The 21274-nt window shown below is 44.5% G+C and overlaps 2 protein-coding genes across 3 annotated transcripts in view; one reads left to right on the top strand and one right to left on the bottom strand.

Moving 5' to 3' along the window:
* Ankfy1 (ankyrin repeat and FYVE domain containing 1) overlaps window positions 1-4094 on the top strand; it is a 72289-nt gene extending 68195 nt beyond the window's left edge. The window contains exon 25 of one of the 2 annotated variants that reach the window (XM_034507031.2): window positions 3505-4094. In XM_034507031.2, coding sequence (XP_034362922.1) covers window position 3505 — 1 coding nt within the window. In that variant the 3' untranslated portion in view covers window positions 3506-4094. Of the gene's footprint in view, window positions 1-309 lie in introns of both variants that reach the window. The other variant, XM_034507029.2, reaches the window with a different exon arrangement.
* Window positions 4088-21260, bottom strand: Cyb5d2 (cytochrome b5 domain containing 2). The gene is made up of 4 exons (XM_034507032.2): window positions 20752-21260; window positions 16232-16372; window positions 10168-10354; window positions 4088-6723 (listed from the first exon to the last, which is right to left on the bottom strand). The coding sequence occupies exons 1-4, from the start codon at window positions 20999-21001 to the stop codon at window positions 6510-6512; spliced, it is 792 nt and encodes a 263-aa protein (XP_034362923.1). The 5' UTR covers window positions 21002-21260; the 3' UTR covers window positions 4088-6509.
* Between the last annotated feature and the right edge of the window lie 14 nt (window positions 21261-21274).

The following is a 21274-nucleotide window of genomic DNA, read 5'->3' as shown; positions in this document are numbered from 1 at the left end:
AACTAAGCAGGCTCCTAATATGAAGGGGAGAGGAGAGAATGAAGGAGCACTCAGACTTGTCACTTTCCTGGGACTAAGGTTCATCGCTGCCTCACAGGGTACCAGGACTAGCCAGGGTCTGTGCTTAACGTCTCCACGCTTGCTTTAGCTTAGTTACTCATTGTTGTTCTGTGAAGAGCTAAAAGTTATACGTGCATTGGTGTGACTTGACTGGTAGTTGGCAGTTGGCCACAGATGCCAGAGACTGGGCTGACCATTTGGAACCAGTCTGCTCTGGTGCCTCTCATACTTCTTTCTTTGCCTCCACAGTCGTCACTGCGGCCGTCTGCTTTGCCATAAATGCTCGACCAAGGAGATTCCTATTATAAAGTTTGACCTGAACAAGCCTGTGCGGGTTTGCAACATTTGCTTTGATGTACTGACTCTGGGTGGAGTCTCTTAGTGAGGCCTCCAGGAGGATCCAGGCCTGCATCCCCTGGCACCTCCCCAGCAGCTGCTCTACTCACCAGCCTGCCTCCTACCAAGAGCAAGAGCTGGCAGTTGTCTTCCTGTGGCAGAAGACCATGGTGTGATCCCTGATCGTTTCAAACTGTATGACTGTCAGTGTGTCAGACTGTGGTCTATTGCACTAGATGTCTCACTGGTTGGACCAGGCCAGTTTAGCCTGCGTGACAAATGTGATAGGAATCAGCTAGCAGCACACAAGGACACTTGGAGACAATGTTCCCTTTCAGTAACGTAGCGTCCATCTCAGAGAATTCACAAAGTCTTCCTGCCTGGGCTGCCATAGAGGCAGGGCCTGACAGTAGAGAGCAGCTGCCAGATGAGCTGGTTACTCTAGAGTGGTGGCTACCCTGAGTGGCGATGGCCTTTAATGCACAGTGTTTTCATAAAGATAACAGGAACCTCTTGCCCTCAAGTCTTTTCTTTCTTTAAGCTAAGCTGTATTTTTAGTGAGCTGCCCTTTTAAAAAGGTGAAATCTTTCTAAACAGGGTTCAAAGATGAGAGCTGAAAAATTGTGGCCTTAACAACTGAAAGCTTTACCAATGTTGCTGCTGCTGGATGTCAGAATGCCTGTGGTAGCTTGACACCTAGCAGCTGTCTCATTCTCTCGTCTTGCTGCGTCCTGTCTGTGGAGTCCTCAGTCGCTGCCACTTGAGTAGTGGAAGAAATGCACTTTGACTGTGCTGCACTTTTTCTAGAGCTGTATCATTGGTGAATCCAATTCAAAAATCCATATTCAAAAATGCCATCACATACTCTTCTATCAGTGGTTCTGATGGCCAGCTTGGACTGGACCTCAGCACACACTAATCTTAAAGGGAAAACTACCAAGAGGGAAGAAATTGATACTGATGAGAAAGGAGATGGCTGTGACTTTGATCCTCTCTCTCCCTGACACATCCTTCCTGCTAAAACCTTGCCTTGCATTCTTAGTGCTCATGGTGCCAGTTCTGGGTAGCACTGTGCCTCATCATAGCCAAGCAGCCCAAGACCCTGGCCAATTATGAACAGCCTGCTTTAGAAATATGGCTGAAATGACGAGCAAGGCTCCAAAGCAGAGGTCTTTGGTTCCTGATTGCTACCCATACTAGCCCCGGGATGCTGGGCCTCTTTCTTTTAAAAGTTTGGCCAGTGTTTGGGTTGTTTCTGTTTGGGAATTTTAATTTTTTAATTTTATTATATTGCACACTGAAAGAGAAACTTAAACCACTTTTTTGTTTGTTTGTTTGTTTTTAAGAAACAAAATCACAACTGCTCTGAGACTCTAAGATGAACAATATCTGCTCATAGTCAGAGATTAACTGTCAATCACACGCACTGATTTTTTGAGACATTTGATAACCCTACGTTACTTGCATTAATGGAGTGTGGGTGTATGAATAAAAGGGACTTCTTTTGGCATCTCTTTCTTGGATAGTGGTATGCTCTCTGTTGCTGTAGAGTTAGGCATCTTGCTGCCTAAATATGTATAAAATGTGCTGAGAAACCAGTGTGCTACTTTCTAAAAATACTTAGGTGATTTATATGTATGCTTTTTATGTTAACATTAGCTTGTACATGGTGTTTAAAAGGAAGAGTTACTTGGAGGAGTGCCATTGCCCCCAGCCTGTGACTTAAACTTCATATAGAGTTTTTATGGAAACATTTAGTCAGTCTTGGCCAACAACTATAGAAAGCATGTAGTCAGTTTCCAATTTTTATTGCTTAAAAGGGCCACAGAGACCTAGGGTTAAGTTGTTACCATGATTCTTTAGTGGGGAAGGTAATAATGGTTTGGTTATGAACCAGGGTGGTTGGTGCACATATACCTGTTCTTCCTTGTTTATTATGGAGAGGGGGGAAATAGGGAATCAGGATGAAGCTGATCATTCTGTCCTTGCCCTACCACACCAGTTTCAGTAACAATCTTGCCTATAACTGTACTTAAAATCTGAAGATCATGCCTAAAACATATGTAGGTTCAAGCTTCTGTTCCTTCAGAGGTCAGTGTTGTTATTAGTGGTGGTTAGAGGGGCTGAGTGACTGAGGGGCATTGGTAGCCATGCTGTAGATGTGGCTCAGGCATTCTTCCACGCCACAATCCCCCTGACCATGCCACGCTCACTGCACTGCACTCCTGCTGTACACTGCCCTGGCCAGGACCAGACTTCCTGTGCGTCTCTCCTGTCCTCTCTCCATGCTGACCAGACTTCACCGTGAAATTGCTTAGCTATTCTTGTTCACTCTTAATCAGTACCTTAAGAACTAGCAGCAAAACTTCATTTATCCATTTAAAAAGTTGTTAGTTGTGAATGAGCCAATCAGGAAGAATCAACTTTACTGAAAGCTAATTGCTGCCTCAGTTAACCTTCTGTGCTCACCTAGCTTTTTAACTGCCCCTTGTTCATCACGACTCTGCTGTACAGTGTATCATTAAGGATTTTCTATTTGTTTGTTTCTTTTAAAAACAGAGGTACAGGCCATGTGCTTAAACTAGTATGTTATAATCCTCTAACACAGCAATGTCCCACAAGCTTAAGTGCCTACACTGAGGACTCCCTTATTTCCAGTTGTCTTTTCATTGGTGTCTCACTCAGTGATGTGTTAGAACACAAGTTTTGGGCCTATTCCACCCCAATAGCCAATTCAGTCCAGGCTGAATATTAGACTAACTGCTCAGTTCATCTGCCATATTCTCTCCAAGGAGTGGGGTCCACATGATGTTTTTGTCCTCTACCTCAGAGCCATGAGTTGTTTCTGACTACCCATCAGCTTCCTCCCTCTCCTTGAATGGGTTTTTCATAAAGCTGGGTGTGTGGGTCACACCACCCTGCTCAATTTGTGCCCATCCCCCATACCAAACCGTTCCTGCACTAGTCTTGTTTGTAGGCAAGGGGTGGAGGACAGGCCTCCAATCTAGGATTTCCTTACCTGGAGGGAAAAAAAAAGTGGCTGAACTGCCAGATACTTAGACCAGAGAGGAAGCAACATCAGCATGTAAATGTGTGTCTCCCTCACAGATGCTGGCTTCCCTCAGGATCAGCCCCCTAGAGCCACCTGAAGCTCCAGAGCTCCCCTGCCAGCCCAGCAGAGGACGCAGCTCAGCAAAGGCCTCTGAGCTATGCTCACTGTACAGAACTGATCTGGTGAAAAACTGAGTATGTGACCAGTTAATATAAAATTCTCAAATGTCGTAGATGCCTTAAAGACTTTCTCTGGAGGATCATTGCCTCTTGTGTGGAATAAATAACATATTAACTCTTACAACTGACAACATTGGTTTTCTACAGTGAGGGAGCCTGGGGACTGCTGGCCTTACTAACTTGCCAGTTTGGCAGCTGTGTGGAACTGGACGTTCATGACATCCTTATGGTACCAAGGACAAGGCAGCAGCAGCTGGGCCAAAACTGCAGGCACGTGTTTGGATAGACCACTAGGCTCTCACACTGCTCCGGTGGTGCTCAGTGTGGGAAGGACAACATCAACGGGGACCATGGCGCTTAGCAGCATTGTTTCTTTGGAGTCTGTGTAATGGAATGTATTTTTCAAATATTGATATTTTGATTTTCTGTAATAATTCCTTATAATAAAAATGAGGTAAAATTGTGAATTTAAAGTGTAAACTTTAATTAAAGACATTTATAGCTACTTCTAAGCCAGAAGTACCAGTAAACATTAAAAAACAATTTCTAAAAATTGATAATGTGAGGGCTGGAGAGTTAGCTCAGTGGTTGAGTAAATGCTACAGAGGACCTGGGTTCCATTCCCAGCACTCGTGTGGAGGCTCCCAACCTCCTCGGGCACCAGGCATACAAGTGATATACAGATGTACATGTAGGCAAAATACTCATACTCGTAAAATAATAAAAATAAATCTGAAAAATATATTTAAAATTGGTTTGTGAACAAATGTCTTGAACAGCTACCCTCAGCATTTCATATTCTAACGTTCCGTGTGACACATTAACAGATCTCACAAGCATTTCGTTCAGAGTGAGCAGCTGCTGCATTCCCTACCTCTCCAATGCAAGCTTTAGTTATGGTGACCCATGTGACTGCTGATGCAAAAAACCATGGAAGTTGTCCAAAGGATCCTAGACTCCCCCTTTACTCCATTATTTCAAAGCGACTATAAGTATTCACCATGATGAGCTTCCTACTGGCCAAGATTTAAAAGGGTGGGGGCAGGGGCTGATAGCATTGTGGGCTTCAGGTAACATCAAGGAAGGTTTAGGAGTCTGCACATTAAAATCTGGTTCATAAAGCCCTGCTCAAGTCTAGTGAGTGAGACTTTAGAATGCTCACTTGCTTGGACTTAATGTGTTCTTTTTCTACCCCTCTTACATCTGCCCCTAACTCAGACAAATAGCTGTGATGGTCTAACTCATTCTGTATGGGCTTCTTAGGACCTTTGATGGTCCTACCCTCTTTAATCCTAGCACTCAGGAACCAGGTGCAGGGCTGGGTAGAATTCAGAACAAGGTCCTGGAACAGCTCATTGTGCTCTGCCTAGGAGTACAAGCATAGTGTTCACAGTCCACGGGTGTATGACAATGAATCAGTCCAGTGTGAGGCTGATGGATCCATGGTTCAAGCCCACAATGGTAGATACTTTTGGGGACAGGGGGGACATAGGGTTGCACTATAGCCCTGGATGGCCTGGAACTTGCTATGTGGACCAGTTAGTCTTGAATTCAAGGATCTGCCTGTCTGCCTCCCGAGTGCTAGGATTAAAGGGTTGCACCACCATGCCCACAATAGTTGAATACCAACTAAAGAGCAGGGCAAAAGTTGAAACCTACTCTGCAGGCCAATGGCTAATGAAGATACTCAGGCCAGGCACTGAGCCCCAAGAGCTCAGTTGGTAAAGTGCTTGTCTAGCATGTATACAGCTCGTTCATTCAATCCCTCGTACAGAATAAACTGGGCATGTTAGCACATACCTACATACTGAGTTCAAGGCTGACCTGGAAACATGAGATCCTGTCTCAAAAAGTCAAGTAACTTAAAAAAGCAGAGATCAAGATAGGTAAGAATTAGTAGGACATAGCAGTGTATGCCTTTAATCCCAATACTTGGGAGGCAGAGACAGGAGGACTTCTGTGAGTTCCTAGCCAGCCCAGTCTACCTGGTGACTTCCAGAATAGCCAGAGCTACATAATGAGACCCTGTCTGGAAAATGAAGGCAAGACCCAGAAGGGCAGGTAAGAAGTGCTGCTGTGCAGCAGAGAAGGGAATTCTACAGTGGGGTTGAGAGACCTGGAGCAAAGCTTTCAAACGGCAGTCATAGAGATTCGGAGTGGAGGGACAACTTTTCACTAGCAGTATGAGTAGAGAGAGCAGTTTCACACACACCAGGGCAGGGGATTATGGTATGCTCCATCTGTGTAAGTCAAGCCCTGGAATCTGCTACTCCAGTTCATTGTCTCATCTCACTGGACCCCATCCCAGCTTTCATGGAGTCAGTACATTCAAGTTTGCCTTGGAGTAGAGGTCTTAGAAATGTCACAAATGTCAGAAATTAGGAGCTTAATCACTCTGTGACTTAGGACAGTTACCTTCATTTTACTAAGGTGCAAAATAATCTTGGGAAATGCCTGATTTCCACTGAGAGCCACAGTCCTATCTCGCTACTGCTCCAAGTACCAGCAGGACTGGCATGATGGGCAGATCCAAGCTCTGACTCAGACAGCACTGGATCTATGGGATGTCCCTGATGAAGCTCTCAGACTTCTGACCCAAGCAGTTCTGTGTTGATTTCACTGTGTTCATTAATGTCTGCAGGCTCTGAAAGATGATGACAGGAGACAAAAGTTCCAAACAGTGTCAAAACAAGCTGACCATACGAGGTAGGCTATCAGGCTCTTGTCTCAGCCAGTAGAATTGTGACCCACATTTGCAGAGTGTGGCTGGAGTCCTTGACATTCCTATTTCAGGCCAGAAGCCATGCTAGGGCACAAGATCAAGGGCTTTCTGTAGATCTAGGGAAGGTTCTCCATGTATCAGCAACATGCAGGACACCATCTTAGACTGGGAAGGAACATGTGATGGCCAGCGCTGGGCAACCTGTGTATTCTTCCAAATTGGGGTTGTCCAAGTCCCCACGATTTGAGTGTCTAGGGTTGTCTTGCTGGTCACTAGGAGGGCCAGTTGTTCTCACACACACGCAATGGGGCTCCTTGGCCCCTGGCTTATACAACTTCCTGGGAACACCAATCCAGTCTCTGTGCACACCTCCACTAGGAAAAAAGGAAAGAGGATTTCTTAAAGGTATAAACTTACAAGCCTGGGATGAGCCCTTTCTTTAATCCACTTCCTATCTCAGTCTGGGACCTAGCTCTCCTACTTCTGGCTTTTCACACACAATGCTAACAATACCTTCTCCAGAAGGAAGCAGAGTCCACATCCCTTTCACTGTGTCCTTGCCCCACCCCTGTTCTTTCTCAAGCAGCAGCAGCAGCAGCAGCTTCACTTGGCTGAGCTGCTGCTAGGACTGAGAGGTCTCCACTAGCCAATGAGAGGTCTCCACTAGCCAATGAGCATCCATCCCTGTTCCTCTCTCCTTTACATCCAGGCTGAGCAAGATCTTTATCGTAAGGCTTGGAGCATTTGATGGGGTAGGCCTTGACACCTGTGTGGCAGCAACCTGTGCTGGCTCTGTATGGATCTAACTCCTGAGACTGCCAGGCTTCAGGGAACGAGGATTCCATGTTGGCCCAGCATACCCTGGCAACCTCCTATTGGGCAGAAGAACCTAATTCATTTCAGTGTATACTGCATTTGATCCTTGGCAGACTTAGAGGCCCTGCAGAAAGAAAGTGAAACTCACGAAACTGACCCTCACATACATACATACATACATACATATATACGTACATACATGGAGAGACAGACAGACAGACAGACAGAGACAGAGAGAGACAGAGAGAGACAGAGAGAGACAGAGAGAGAGAGATGCATGCTCCAGTGCTTGGACCAGGATCACTGGCTGAGAGAGGAACTGGCCCTGTTAGAAACCATTTCCATTGTGTCTTATCCATGAACAGGGCTGCTTAGGCATCAGAATGCCTCCCTTCTTGGTCCAGCTGTCTATTCCATCGGTGAGCTTTACCCTACACCTGGTCCCTACCCACAAGCTCCTTTCTCTCGAGATGAGTTGAGGCTCAGAAATAGTTTGTAAAGACTCTGTGGGAAGGCAGGACCTGAGCAACTCAGTTCTGAATGCAATGGAGTTCATGAGACAGAAGAATCTTGGGGGAAAGGGAGGCTCTCGAGGGTACAAGGACCATCTAATTGTACACCACTGGTTCTCTACATCACACAGGGTACCTCCTACATCACCAGTACTCTCTGAGGACACCTGTATCCAGGGTTATATCCCAAGAAGGCAACCCAGGTCCCAGACTGTCCTCTGTTAAGTGGTACCACAAAAGCCAAGTCTTTCAAAGTTTTGCTTCCTGAACCTTCACTTTATTCCCCCAACTAGTTGATAGATCTCTGGTGCAAGAAGGCAGCTCTGCACAGCTTAGCACACCAGAATGGGGCCTCTCTCCCAACTCCTTAGTAAGAGCTTGACTGTTAATCTGATCCTTTGAGTCTGGGAGCTTTGTCCAGTTTCTGGTTCCCACTGTCCCCTTAACCAGAGCTTTAAAGGAGATGTGAAAGAGCTGAGCCTAAGTCTGAGTGTGGCTGGCCTGATGATTAAAGTGGAATCCATGGCACCATGCTTCGTAACCCTGCTCACTGTACTGTGTTTGCACAGGAAGAGACACCCATCCAGCCTGCACTTGCTGGAAATGCTCAGGGTGCCAGGGCTTTTCTGTTTTTGTTTTTTTTTTTTTTAACTTTTGGTTTATTTTGTTTTTTAAGGGTTTTTATTTTATTTGCTTTGTTGTGTTTTGCTTTGCTTTGCTTTTAATGGTGCTAATTGAACCCAGGGCCATGTTCCAAGCAAGCACTATACCATTACACTCCAGGCTCCATAGTATTTAAAAAACAATCTGGGGGTGTAGCTCAGCTGGCAGAGTGCTTGCCTAGCTTGCACAAAGCCCTGAGTTCAGACTCAGCACTGTATAAACCAGGCATGCTGGTAGTTCCTCATCTCAGTAGGTAGAGACATAAGGATCAGAAGTTCAAGGTCATCCTTGAACAAAGAGGTCAAGGCCAATCCAAGATATGTGTACTCCACATGAGATTGTGTTGCAAAGAAAATAAAATTAAACACTACCCAGGGCATCAAAGAATGGGTCCACCTTCCACCCCATGCTCCTGCAGGCAGGAATAATTTATGCAGAAAAACAGGAAACTGAGGACCATCCTGGCTGAAGAGGCAGAAGTAGTCCAAGAAGTAGGACCTGAGCTAGATGGGGAGGGCTCAGCTGTTGAGAGCTCATATTGCTCTTCCAGAGGACTTGAGTTTGGTTCCCTGCACCCACAGTGACAGCTCACAGTATCCTGTAACTCCTTCCAGGGGACACACCACCTCTGACTTCTTGGGCACTTAGCACATATCCAAACATAAACATGGGTTCTTTTGTTCTTTTTTAATGCATGAGTGTCTGTGTGTATATTATGTGTATCACACGTATTCTTGGTATCTGCAGAAGTCAGAAGGCCTCAGAAACTCTGGAACTGAAGTTATGGGTTGTTATGAGCCACCAAGTGGTGCTAGGTCCTCTGCAAGATTAACAAGTACTCCTGACCATTAGGACATCTCTCTAACCCCTTATAAACACAATTAAAAATAAGAATTAAAAAAAGGAAAGAAAATCTCAAAACTTTATGGGCTGGAGATGGCTCAGCAGTTAAACACACTTGATACTTTTGCAGAGGACCTGGGTTGGATTCTCGGCATCCACAGAGCCACTCACAACTGCCTGTAACTCTAGTTCCAGAGAATTCAGTGTCCTTTTCTGGCCTCTACAAACATCTGCATACACATGGTATACATACAAACATGGATACTCACACATATACATAACATAAAAAGAATTTAAAAAAGAGAAGACATAGTCCCTGGGCCGTCAGCTTCCCAGACCAGTGTTTCTCCTTAGCCAGATCTCTGGGGGGTTGAAGCTGAGGAGGAGCCAAGTCTTAAATGTACGTCTCAGCCCTAAGGTTTTCATTTGGATATTAAATGTCCTACTACTAGGATTTTTAATTCCCTATCTTATGATTTGAATATGACATGTCCCCAACAGGAATACTTGAATATTTGGTCCACACCTGTTAATGCAGTTTTAGAAGGTTGTAGAACCTTGGGGACCTGAGTCCTAGCTAGGAGAAGTGACTCACTGGGGCAGGCCTTGAAGGTTATATCTGCTTCTGGTTCCGACTCAACCTCAGCTTCTCTAGCTATGTGAGAACTGATACCCACACACCTGCACTGCCACAGACCAAGTGGCTCTGCCATGCTTCCTTGCCATGGTGGACTGTACCTTCTAAAACCATAAAACTGATTGAATCTTTCCTCCCATAAATTGCTTCTTTTAGGTGTTTTGATCACAATGATAAGTACATGAAAATAACTCAGAAGACCTTACATATATAGCACATGTAAGCTCCCTATGTTAGCAGTCAGTTGTGAATTCTGTGAATAATAGATAATAAAAGGGTAGCTCAGAAAATGGATCCAGGAAAGGATCATTTCCTTTCCTGGCAGGGCAGAATGGGAGGCTGCTTACCTCTTTTGGGAGCACCAGAGCCTGCTGCCCTTAGCAGAGCTCCACTCGGCATTGCACGGAGGGAACTTCTGCTTTTCTCTCTGTTCCTGTTCATTTGCCTCCATGCCTTTGGTCATCATGGCTTCTACCTGGGTTAGTTCTGAAGTGGGCAGCCCATCCTTTCTGTAGAACCTTCCAACCAGTCTTCCTGGGATCACAGGGAGGAAGGTCAGAGCAGCTATGAGAGTGTAAGCCAAGCAAACTGCTTTCTCCCCAAGTTCTTCGGTCATGGTGTTTCAGCACTGCAATAAGAGACTCTAAGACCTACTGGTGCCAGGATTGTGGGGTATTGCTGTGGCAGGCCTGACTATGTTGTTTGGGGAGGATTATAAAGGGACTTTAGAACTTTGGGCTAGAGCCTGATCTACAGAGTGAGTTCTAGGACAGCCAGGGCTACACAGAGAAACCCTGTCTCGAAAAAACAAAAAACCAAAGCAAAACAAAACAAAACTTTGGGCTAGAAAAGCTATTGAGTGGTCAAAGCTCGGTGAGCTTTCTGTGGGAGCCTGGAAAATAAGAATATTGAGAGACACACCAATGATGGAGGCCTGGCTTGTGAAATCCCAGTGGGAAGTTTGAGAGTCACTTAAAGACTCTATCAGGGCTTTTTGCTATTTTGTGTTTAAAATCTGTGGTGTCGGTTACCTGGGGCTGAAAAGTCATCTAGGTGTGGTCTAGTAGGATGGGAATGATTAAATCTTTGTCACTTCCAGACATCAGTTCCCTGAAAACAGACTCATGTGTGACACTTCTTATCAATGCTCTGTACAGCTTGAGGGAACACTTAAGTATTTAGTAAATGCTGGATGAATATATAGCTTCTTAGCCCACATTTCTCTGTGTCCAAGTCAAATTACTTTGTCTTATAGAACTATTTAGTTAGAGCAGCTCAGAGCCCATGCTTTCACCTCCACCACTCACTCTTTCTTTCTTTCTTTCTTTCTTTCTTAGCTGTGGGATATCTTTATTCTTTTTGTTTGTTTAAAGATTTATTTATTTAATGTATGTGAGCCACCATGTGGTTGCTGGGAATTGAACTCAGGACCTCTGGAAGAGCAGCCAGTGCTCCTAACCACTGAGCCATCTCTCCAGCCCTCCACCACTTTTCTGACTTAGTGGACATAACAGAGTAAACATTGATTTTTGTTTAAAAATGTCTTTCAAGGGCTGGAGAAAAGACCCAGCAGTTGAGAGCACTGAGTTCAATTCCCAGCAACCTCATGTGGCTTACAACCATCTGTAATGGGATATGGTGCCCTCTTCTGTTGTGTCTGAAGAGAGCAACAGTGTACTCACACAAATAAAATAAATATTTTAAAAAAAGAAAAGGCTTTCAAAATTTTTTATTATCTAAGCTATGAAAAAAAAAAAAAAAAAAAAAAAAAAAAAAAAAAAAACCTACACAGTGGCTGCAGCCTGCATACAGGACAGTAGAAAAGCTTCTGTTTCCTTGGGTGCCACAGCTTGATGTGTCCAAGTCCTAAGACGCAAAGGGCCTTAGACACCACTGTACTGGTGGAGAAGACACCCGAGAGAGGTTTGATCAATAGGAGGTAGTTTGGCTCCCTGTCTCAACTGTGTGGGTCCAGCCTCTAGTCAGTCCCTGAAAACAGAGCTGAACTTAGGTTCCAGTGGGAAGCCCAGGATTTCATTCATGTTTTCAAGTTCTAGTCCCTTACCAACTTCCCTGTGGTGGTTTTAAGTAAGAAATGTCCCCAGAGGTTCAGGCCTTTGAACACCTGGTTCCCAGCTGGTGCTATTTGGGAGGTGGTGTGCTTTTTGAAGGAAGTCTGTTCCCAGTGGACAGAGGGACCTGAGTAGTTACATTCTTGTCTCACTTCCAGTTCACACCTTCTCTCTACTTCCTGATTATACTTAAAGATGTGATCTCTCAGCTTCCTGCCTGCCTGCTACCACGCCTCCCCTGACATGCTTCTGAAACCACTATGTCCAGATAAAGTTGTCTTAGTCCTGGTAATTTATCACAGCAACAGAAACTAGCACATCCCTGGCCTATCTGTGTCAGAGTCATGGATCTCTCCCAACTTTCACATTCAGATATCACTTCCCTGTGTTCACTAATGGGAAAATCTTGCCAGTTCTACCTTAGAAATGTATTCTGATTTCTTTCCATTCCTGTCAATTTCCATCCCTGCCCCCTATCCAAAACACATAGTAAGACAGCAGCCTTCCAGTCAGGCTTTCCTATCATGCTCCCTCCACAAAGCATCTCCCCCTAGTGCTCAGCTCAGACCGAGGGCTTCACACATGGTAAACCAGTGTCCTGCCACCAAGGTACATTCTTACCTTGCTACTTTATTTCAAGACAGGGCCTAGCCTCTAGCCTAGGCTAGCCTGAGATTTTTTTATTCTTCTGCCTTAGTTTTTATAAGTGTTAGAATTATAGGCCTAATTTTAATGCTTTTTTTATTTAATTTTATGTGTATGAGTATTTTGCCTGAATCTATATATGTGTACCAAATGCATGTGGTGTCCCTGGAGACTAGAGGTGGGAGTTGGCTCACTGGAACCAGAGTTACAGATGAGTGTAAGCTGCCATGTGGTGCTTACAATCTGAAACTGGAACTCCTAGAAAACAGGTGTTCAAAGGCCTGAGCCTATGGGAGACATTTCTCACTTAGAACACTACAGGGAAGTTGGTAAGGGACTGGAACTTAAAAGCATGAATGAAGTCCTGGATTTCCCACTGGAAACTGAATCTGGTCTCTGAAAAGAGTAGCCAGTGTTTTAAACCACAGAGACATCTATATTTCCAGCCCCTTGAGTAGTCTTTCTAAACATAACTCATGACAGGGATTATGGTGCACACTTTTAATCCCAGCACTCTGGAGGCAAAGGCAGGAAGATTTCTATGATTTTGAAGCCAGCCTGGTATGCAGATCAAGTTCTGGTAGAGTCAGGGCTACACACAGTAAAACCCTGTCTTAAAAAAACAAAAGCAAACAAAAACACCCTTGAGTCCACACGTCACTTCTGTGCCTGACTAAACCCTCTAATAGCTACTCAAAGCACAAAATAAAACAGAACACTCTTATCTGAGCCTCCAGGCTCCTCCAGCCTTTCAGCTTCTGCCTATCTACTCTGCCTCTTCTCTAGTCACTTGCTCCTTCATTTCTATGGCTCCAGCACACAGGTTTCTCTGTTATCTGACCAGGCCCTGCTGATTCCCACCTCAGGCACCACTCACACTGCTCCACTCTCCCCACATCTCAATTTGGATTCCCTTTATTCTACAAGGCCCATTTTGTAGTCACCTCCTCCAAGTCTCCCTTGCCACCAGCTCCAAAGATACCTAAGCCCCCAGCATGCATTCCATGGCTTTATTCAAAGCCCTGTATAGAAATGTCTCCTTAGTTAGAAAACATCCTGAAGGCCCAGTACTTAAAACAGTGTCATACAGACCATTTGCTTTAAATGTTTGCTACATGAATAAACAAAGGGACAGGGCTTTAGTGCCAGATGAGAAATCTTTACGTTGACTTAACACCAAACTTTTGTATTGTGTGGAATGACCCTATCTTGTTGAGTTTTAGACATAATATCTACAGAGAGGATAGCAGGAGCAGTTTTAGGCACTGTGTTACAAGAACAGTCTTACTGGCTGGGTCCCTAAATGTATATCCAGAGCACAACAGAACTACCTCATTTTCCCTTGAGGTCCAGCTGGGCAACTACAATGACAGATTCTTAACTGTGCTCAAGTCAATATGCACCTTGAAAATTTGCCTTCATCCTCTGATGTCCCTGAACACCTTACATGGCCCCTATGCCAAAACCTAGGAAAGAAGTGCACCATACTCACTCCTGGTCACCATGAGGATTACCATTGTAATACCAGGTACAGTGGTTTACGTGCATCCTGCCTAACCAAAGTCTGCCACAGCCCTTCTAGCCCCACCACATTCCACACTGTTCCTGTGGTTGGCTCATTCCCAAACATATCAGGAGGACTTCTAGTTTGCTACTCCAAAATCAGTTCATGGTATTTGGTATGGCATCCTTTGTTCACTCATAGGATTCCATTCTTACTTTTCTGCGCTGCTTTCTTTCCTCTTTTTGAACAGAAATAAAATATTTATTTTGGAAAAAAATAGTCTTGAAAACAGAAATGTCCTACAATAAAATCAATACTAAGCATCTAAAGTAAAAACAAAAATAAAAATAATGCTGCATGCTTGATGGCTCTTGCTTTTAATTTCAACACTCAGGAAGCAGAAGCAGGCAGATTTCTGTGAGTCCAAGGCTAGCCTGGGCTACATAGTCAGACCTTATCTCAAATACAAAACAAAACAAATAAAAAACGAACTAAACAAGCAAAGAAACAAGCACACCTGTGAAGTCCCAACACTTGGGGCCCTGAAACACAGATCAGGTCTTCAGTGACAGCATCAACTATGCAACAAATTTGAGACCAGCCTAGGCCATGAGACTTTGTTTCAAAAAACCAAGAAAAACAAACAAACAAAAACATTAAACAAAACCTTACCATAAAACACCAGCTAGGCCTCAAGAATGACAATGACCCATCTGAACCTAAGTGAAGCTGAATATGATCATTTTTAATAAAGGCTGAAGGTAGAAACAAAGCCTACCCCCAGCCAGCCACAAGAGCTAACTGGCATAGGACCCGGGAACCAGGGACTTTCTAACAAGCTGACAGAATTTTAAAAAGCTGGGGCTAGAGATGAAGCTTGCCTAGCATGCAGGACTTCATTCATTAGGTCAGCGACATTTCAACTGTCACTTGACAACCTCACAGAGAACAGAAAGAAACAAGTGCACTAAGCACAGAGCACAGAGCACAGACATGTGGGATGAGGAAGGCTAGAAATGGTCAAGGATGGGGAGCAAAGAAGAGAGAGATGGAAAGGCATGCACTTCAGCTCTTATGAAATCACTGCTTAAACAATTGGATGTGCAGTAGAAGAGTTAGGGAATGTGCCATGGTTCTCAGAATTAGAAGCACAAGCAGTAATGAAAGCAAGCACTCAGAGGCATGAGGGGCAGAAAATGCTAATCTAGACCTGTTCCAATGGCAAAGGAACATTGGTATCTGAAAGAAGTCAGACATGCCCACGTGGGGCTCCATGCAAGGTAGGGCTGCCTACAGATGAAAGGCCTGGCCTCAGCCATCCTCACTCTCAGAGCTTAGGAAAGACTGGAGTGATCAGTGTCTGTGGGCTGTGTCCTCATCTAAGAGTTGCTTTCCCAGCCAGGCAGTGGTGGCACATGACTTTAATCCCAGCACTTGGGAGGCAGAGGCAGGCGGATTTCTGAGTGCAAGGCCAGCCTGGTCTACAGAGTGAGTTCCAGGACAGCCAGGGCTATACAGAGAAACCCTGTCTCAAAAAAAAAAAAAAAGAAAAGAAAAGAAAAAAAAAAAGAAAAAGAAAAAAAAAAGTTGCTTTCTCTCTTCTATCACCAGTAAGTAACAAGTATTAACACACAGTAACACAGCTGGCATTATTACATATTTGATCACTTAGGAGACAGAGGCAGTAGGACTAGGAATTCACCACTAGTCTGATCTATGTAGTGAGTTTGAGACCACCCTGGGCTACACCAATTCCAGGATGGATGAATGGATGGATGGATGGATTTGCGATTAGCATAAGTTCCCTTTGAAAAACAGGATGTCTATTTCATCAGAGAACAATCAAATGGAACCATCAGAACTGCACACAACTAGTGTGAAGCCTTCCTGACTGTACTAGAACCACAGGGAGGATACCTCTTGAAGTTGGCTGTTAATGCCCACCACAAATGACACTGACTAGGCCGACTGACACCAAAAAACAAGGCCTGGCAATCCTCTCCTAAGATTACCCACAACTTTATGTTCTTCTGGGGATCCCTCCTGCACAAAAGCATGAAGTTAACATAAAAAACCAAGGGCTGATTTTAAATTTTTATCTAGAGCCCAATTCCTGAAGAATCTAGACACAGCGATTAACACAGTAAGACAAACAACTGAAACCTATGGCAATGGGTGGGGACTACCTACCAACAAGTGCATAATTTTTCTCATAGAACGAAAGCCAGCTGTGCAGCGTCAGTATCTCAGAGGAGGACAAGCCATTTACATCATCCACGAGGCCGGCTTCAGAATAGTCTCCTGTGACAAACGCTCTGGATGCATCTCGGCCTTCAGGAAGGAAATTGCCAAATATCTAGTTATTAATCACGATATTTTACCAAGTAAACCACCTGCTTTCTGAAAAAAAAAAAAAAAACATGCCCTAATAACCCCTACTCCTTTCAGGACTCCTGGACTGGGGACATGAATTTTTCTCAATTATCAGGTACTTGCATTTACTTGTTTCCTTTTTTTTTTTTTTTTTTTTTTTTTTTTTTTTTTTTTTTTTTTTCCAATATAGCATTTTCATTGGCTATTTGGGAATTTCACATCATGCACCCTGCTCACATCCCATGTATCATGTGACCTCCCTGCCCCCCAACCCCCAAATAAAAAGAAGGGGAAAACAGGTCTATTTTATGTTATTCAAATACTCACTGGAGCATGGTCAAACTCCCAGTGGCTAGTCCCCTAAGGAAAGCTGAGTCCTTCCTTTCCCACCGGCACCCCTGCTGGAAGCTATCATTTGTGGAGAGCTACACTTGAACATCCCTATGACAATTTTTTAGAGTTCTCTTTGATGGCTTCCTTTTTAGTCTGTTACTTTTATCGGGGAGAGGAGAGATTGGGATGGAGGTAGGGCTTGTCACAGAAGCCTTCTACATTCCTCTTTCTCAACTTTGAGTCTGCAGTCATTGACAGCACTGCAAGACTACCTTCCTTGCTCTTTATAGTCAGCTGGAGCACAGATCCTGGGCTTCTACATGGTTTCTGGCAATAGCACAGACCAGGAGCATCATAAATGGTCTCCAGCATCAGCATGTGCCAAGGACCTCTGCTTGGTCTTCAGTGGCAATATGGTCCTCAGACATTAACATGGTCCTCTGCCAAAACATGAGCCATGGACCAGCATGGCCTCCAGAAGTGTGGACCATGGAGGTCTTTTAAGGAGGTTGAGTCCAATAAATGGACTATTCTTCATCTTGAACATCTTGTCCCTGTTCAGAGTCAGGGTGATTGTGAAGCTGGACAGCTTGTTAGTCAATGCAAGCTCCGGGCTGCTGCGCCTACTGGGTAACAACCTATCTCTCCATCAGCTGCATCCTTCTCTCTCACCTACCACAGCTGTTGAGGCTCCAGATCCACCAAGCATGCATGGTTCTACTCTTCCATCACACATGTGTTCATCATAGTAGCATTGGAAGCTACAGTGTCATACAGAGATCTGCCTTCCTCCCAAGTTCTGGGAATAAAGGTGTGCATCATCACACCTGGTCCATCAGCTTTTAATTAATTTCAACAATATTCAATTAATGAATCTAAAATGGTAACTTCTGGCTTCCATGATGCTTACTCCACTCCTGGCTTTCTCAGCACCTTACTGTAGTCTTAGGTCTCAGGATCAATTATTATCCACATCTTGATCATCTTATCCACCCCTGTGGTTTCAGATCTTGTATCTAGGTTATGTTTAGCCTAGGCATTCCTTGAGCACTGGACTTGGATATCCAACTTCTACAAAATGTCACTTAGCTGTTTCATAATTACCACAAATTCAAAAGGCCTATCTTGAGCTACTGGTCACTAGCTCCAAGAAACAGGCATGTCTTCTCATCTAGTGTTCTTATCAACCAGCTGCCCAATCTATACATGCAGGCTCCTAATTAGTGCTGAGTCTTTAATTTCTTCCTAAATAGTTCCTGTATTCATTCACTGTCTCTACCTGCTACCAAACAATCCCAATCTGCCATCATCTCTCAGGTAAACTATAACAGAGTTTCCCTAGTAGGATCACATTTCATCCTACCAAAGTATTCTCCAGGTAACACTCAGATTAGTATTTTATTATTACAAATTTTGTGTGTCTCTGTATATATGCCAGATATGTATGCATGTTTGTGTGTATATGCATGTACAGTACATGCATGAGGGGGCCAGAAGAGGGCATTGGTTCCACTGAAGTTGAAGGTGCAGGCAAGGTGCAGGCTGCTGTGAGCCATCCAACATTGGTGCTAAGATCTGAATTCAGGTGCTCCATAAGGGTGGAAGTACTCCTAACTGGCAAACCAGTCTATAGCACTAGATTGTTTTTATTGGTTTGTTATTGTTGTTTTGTTTGTTGTTGTTGGGTTTTGTGTGTGTGTGTGTGTGTTGGTTTTTTTTTTAAGATAGGGTCTTACTATGTAGCTCTGGCTGGCCTGTAAACTGATACATAGACCAGGCTGGCCTAGAACTCAGACACTGGTCTACCTGTCTCTAAGTACAGGGATTAAAAGTATTTGTGCTACCACACCAAACTCCCTAGATTGGTATTTTATGGCTTTTCAATACAGGGTATCTCTGTATAGTCCTGGAACTTGCTCTGTAGACCAGAGTGGCCTCTAACTCAGAGGTCTGCCTGTCTCTGCCTCCTGAATGCTGGTATTGAAGGTGAATGCTACCTTGCCTGTGTAGACTGACATTTTAAACCAAAAATCTCATGTCATTTCCTGCCAAAGTCCTCAGTGCTTCCTTTTGCCTTGTGGGAATATTTGCAGTCCTTAATTCAGTACTATTTGCCACAACCTTGTCTAGTCACCTTCTCCATAATTCATTGGGCTGTCTGCCTCTTTCTTCTTCCATGACTAGGTTGAAGGCTCTGGTAAAACCTACTTTTTTGTTTTAAAACATCATAAAACAGGGTAAGAGATGGCTTAGTCAATTAAGTATTTGCCTAACAAATTTGATGACCTGAGTCTGGATTTCTGGCACCAACATAGAAATACAGACACAGCAGTGCATGTTTATAATCTAAACACTGGAGATGCAGAGAGAGGAGATAGACATTAAACACACTAGGATGATCACAATAAAGACAGTAAGAGCCAGGAGTACTGGTTCACTCTAATTCCAGCACCTGGGAGGTTGAGGTAGGATTGCTGTGTGGACAGTTTGAGCTAAATAATGAGACTTTATCTTTAAAAAAAATGGAAGTAAGGGAAGAAACTGGGGGATGTGCTTTAGCAATGAAATTTTTGCCTGGCATGTATGACACATTGCATTCAATCTCTGTGGCTATAAAACAAAACAAAACTTGTAACACGTTTTGGCAAGGATCTGAGGAGAAACTGAAACTCAAATGCATTCCTGTGGCCTTGGGTAGGTCCTTCCCCTGCTACGCTGTTTGAAAAGTTTGGAGAGAACAAAGTGAGTGGTCTGTATTTCAATGCAGCTTCCTAATTCTCCTAAACGACCAATGGACAGCTTGACATTTTTGTTAACCTAGTTACCAGTCTTACCCTGCGTTCTTCCTCCCCAAATAAACAAAGTGAGAGGCAGTCTCCTTAGATAGAAAAACAGTATTTTTAAAATTAGCTTGGGGGCTGGAACGTTGGCTCAGTGGTTAAGAACAGTGGGTGCTCCTCCAGAGGCCCAACGTTCCCAGCATCCAGATTACAACCATTTACACTGCTTACAGGGACCTGAAAACCTCTTCTGGCCTCCCTGGGCACCAAGCACACAGGTGGTTCAGAGATGCACAAGGAGGTAAAATACTCATACACATAAAATTTAAAAACTTTTAGGCTGGTAGTTCTCATATCTTGTAAGGATTTTAGTCAAATTATAGTTTTCAATCCCCTCAGTTGTTAAGGGGCAGGGGGAGCACAGCAGAATAAAGTTAATTTGATAAATGTTCTTAGGAAGGCTTATATTTATTATAAGATTTGTTTTGTCTTGTTTTAGAGCCAGCCTGGCCACAAATTCCAGGCTCAATGGATCTTTCTAACTCAAGCGATCCTCCTGTCTCAGCCACTCCAATTGCTGGGACCACAAGACTACAAAAGGTACTTGCTTTCCTGTGCTCTAACTTCATTCCTCGCTTGATTTTTATTATCTTTTAAGAAAAGAAAGCCGGGCAGTGGTGGTGCACGCCTTTAATCCCAGCACTTGGGAGGCAGAGGCAGGCAGATTTCTGAGTTCGAGGCCAGCCTGTCTACAGAGTGAGTTCCAGGACAGCCTGGGCTACCCAGAGAAACCCTGTCTCGAAAACCAAAACCAAAACCAAAACCAAAACCAAAACCAAAACCAAAATAATAATAATAATAATAATAATAAAGCAGATAAATGCATCTACTAGAACTAAAAAAGACAAATCTTATTTTAGGGGAAATGGGGTAGGTGGAGGAAAGGTTATTTCGGAGCTGTCTAAAGTGACACGGTAGCTACAGAGACCAGGTAGACTGCTGAATGTAACCACTAACTAACGGGATACATCTTTCTCCAAACCAGTCACACAGAGCGGCGGACAGAGAGCGGGCGGGGCACATAACTAGCACCGTTACGTCCGAGCTGCAAACCAGGATCAGGTCTTTCCCACCGCAGCAGCCTGAGGAATGTGGGATGACGCATGCCGCAAGGGTGACTACGAGCCCACGCAGGAGGAAAAGGTGTGAGAGCCTCGCTGATACCTGCGAAGCCGCTATAGTGCGCCCCAGGCTCGTAGTGCCTTCGGCCAGAGGACACGTCGTAGACGCGGCCGAGCAAAGCCAAGTACAGGCCCGGGTCTCCTGGGCCGCCCCGATAGCGGGCTAGCTCCTCGGGTACGAAGAGGCGAATACCAGGGCGGGGACCCCACCAGTCCATCAACCACACGGCCATGACAGCCGCCGCCGCCACGGCCAGGCTCAGTACCACACCAAGCCCGCCTATCCTCAGCATCTACACAGCAACACACAAGACACACTTCGGAGGTGGCCACTTAAGAAGACAGCGGAGACGGCGGTCGTGACGTCAGCAGCGCGACACTGACAGACTTCACGGTAAAATTTACTCTTCGTCTCCGACTCTTCTTTTTCTTTTCCAGCATAGATTCTGAACGTGAAGCGTGGAGGAGAAAGAGGAACAGTAGGCAAAAACCGCCCAGGCTTACAACTTATCCGCCCTCATCAAAGATGGAGGCAAAAGCGGCTAGACGTGGACTTACACGTTAAC

This window comes from Arvicanthis niloticus, chromosome 6, assembly GCF_011762505.2.
Source record: "Arvicanthis niloticus isolate mArvNil1 chromosome 6, mArvNil1.pat.X, whole genome shotgun sequence".
NCBI classification, from domain to species: domain Eukaryota; kingdom Metazoa; phylum Chordata; class Mammalia; order Rodentia; family Muridae; genus Arvicanthis; species Arvicanthis niloticus.
The sequence above is the reverse complement of the archived record's forward strand: the minus strand, read 5'-3'. Positions and strand labels throughout refer to the sequence as shown.